The sequence below is a fragment of the Etheostoma cragini genome, unplaced genomic scaffold (genome assembly GCF_013103735.1).
Source record: "Etheostoma cragini isolate CJK2018 unplaced genomic scaffold, CSU_Ecrag_1.0 ScbMSFa_1589, whole genome shotgun sequence".
NCBI classification, from domain to species: Eukaryota; Metazoa; Chordata; class Actinopteri; order Perciformes; family Percidae; genus Etheostoma; species Etheostoma cragini.
In genome coordinates, this window is record NW_023265658.1 from 41,515 (window position 1) to 42,614 (window position 1,100).

A 1,100-nucleotide genomic window follows, 5' to 3' on the forward strand; every position below is an offset into this window, starting at 1 on the left:
AAGGCGTGGACGTTTAAAGAGATTAAGTTCCTGGTTTAGGGAGTAAATGATCAGGCGTGGACGTGTTGGGAAATGAGGACACTTTTTAAAAATGAGGACATTTTCCGACAGCGTTGAGGACGACGTGAGTACATGGTTCAATAATTTTGGACATTTTGGAGAGTCAGGGCTCAGAGTTGTAGTAGGAAGACAATAATAAATTATTAATAATATGAATTTAATGAGCTCACAAGTCTGGAAGGGCTGACACACATCAGGCTGCATTCGGGCTGTCTGTCCCTGTCTGTCTCTCTGTCTGTGTCTCTGTCTGTATGTCTCTCTGTGTGTGTGTGTCTGTCTCTCTGACTGTCTGTCTGTCTCTCTCTCTGTCTCTGTGTCTGACTGTCTCTCTGACTGACTGGCTGACTGACTGTCTGTCTGTCTGACTGACTGACTGTCTGTCTGTCTCTGTGTCTGTCTCTGTGTCTGTCTCTGTGTCTGTCTGTCTCTCTGTCTGTCTGTCTGACTGACTGTCTGTCTGTCTGACTGGCTGACTGTCTCTGTGTCTCAGATCCAGGACATCAGTGTGGAGACGGAGGACAACAAGGAGAAGAAGTCTGCTAAAGACGCTCTGCTGCTCTGGTGCCAGATGAAGTCTGCAGGGTGAGACTCATCACTGACTCAATACTCCAGACTACATTTCCCATCAGGCCTATTTCCTCTTGTTCTACTCTGAGAGAGAGAGAGACAGAGAGAGAGAGAGAGAGAGATGCTAACGAGATGCTAACGAGAGACTTCTGTAACATCAACACAGTATAAATGGACCTACTTAACCCAGTTGGTTCACTGCTAGCTTAGCTACAAGTTAGCATCAAAACACAACAAAGGCTGTCAGGTGATTGGTGCTTTGAGCTAACGTTAGCATGGCTAGCTACAACGTTTCTGAAATGAGCTCCAAATCTGCTCTCTCCTCCCATTGGCCAGTGACCAGTCACCTGACCATTGTTGTTTCCTCTTCCTGTCCAGGTATCCCAACGTCAACATCCACAACTTCAGCACCAGCTGGAGAGACGGCATGGCCTTCAACGCCCTCATCCACAAACACAGGTAGGAACCCCCCC

General features: G+C 47.5%; 1 protein-coding gene across 1 annotated transcript in view; it reads left to right on the top strand.

The window, feature by feature from the left end:
* The window catches only part of LOC117940062 (spectrin beta chain, non-erythrocytic 1-like), a 1,400-nt gene extending 300 nt beyond the window's left edge, over positions 1-1,100 (top strand). The window contains exons 2-3 of the mRNA XM_034865462.1: positions 551-642; positions 1,006-1,100. Of these exons, the coding sequence (XP_034721353.1) occupies positions 551-642; positions 1,006-1,090 (177 nt within the window). The 3' untranslated portion in view covers positions 1,091-1,100. The remainder of the gene's footprint in view (positions 1-550; positions 643-1,005) is intronic.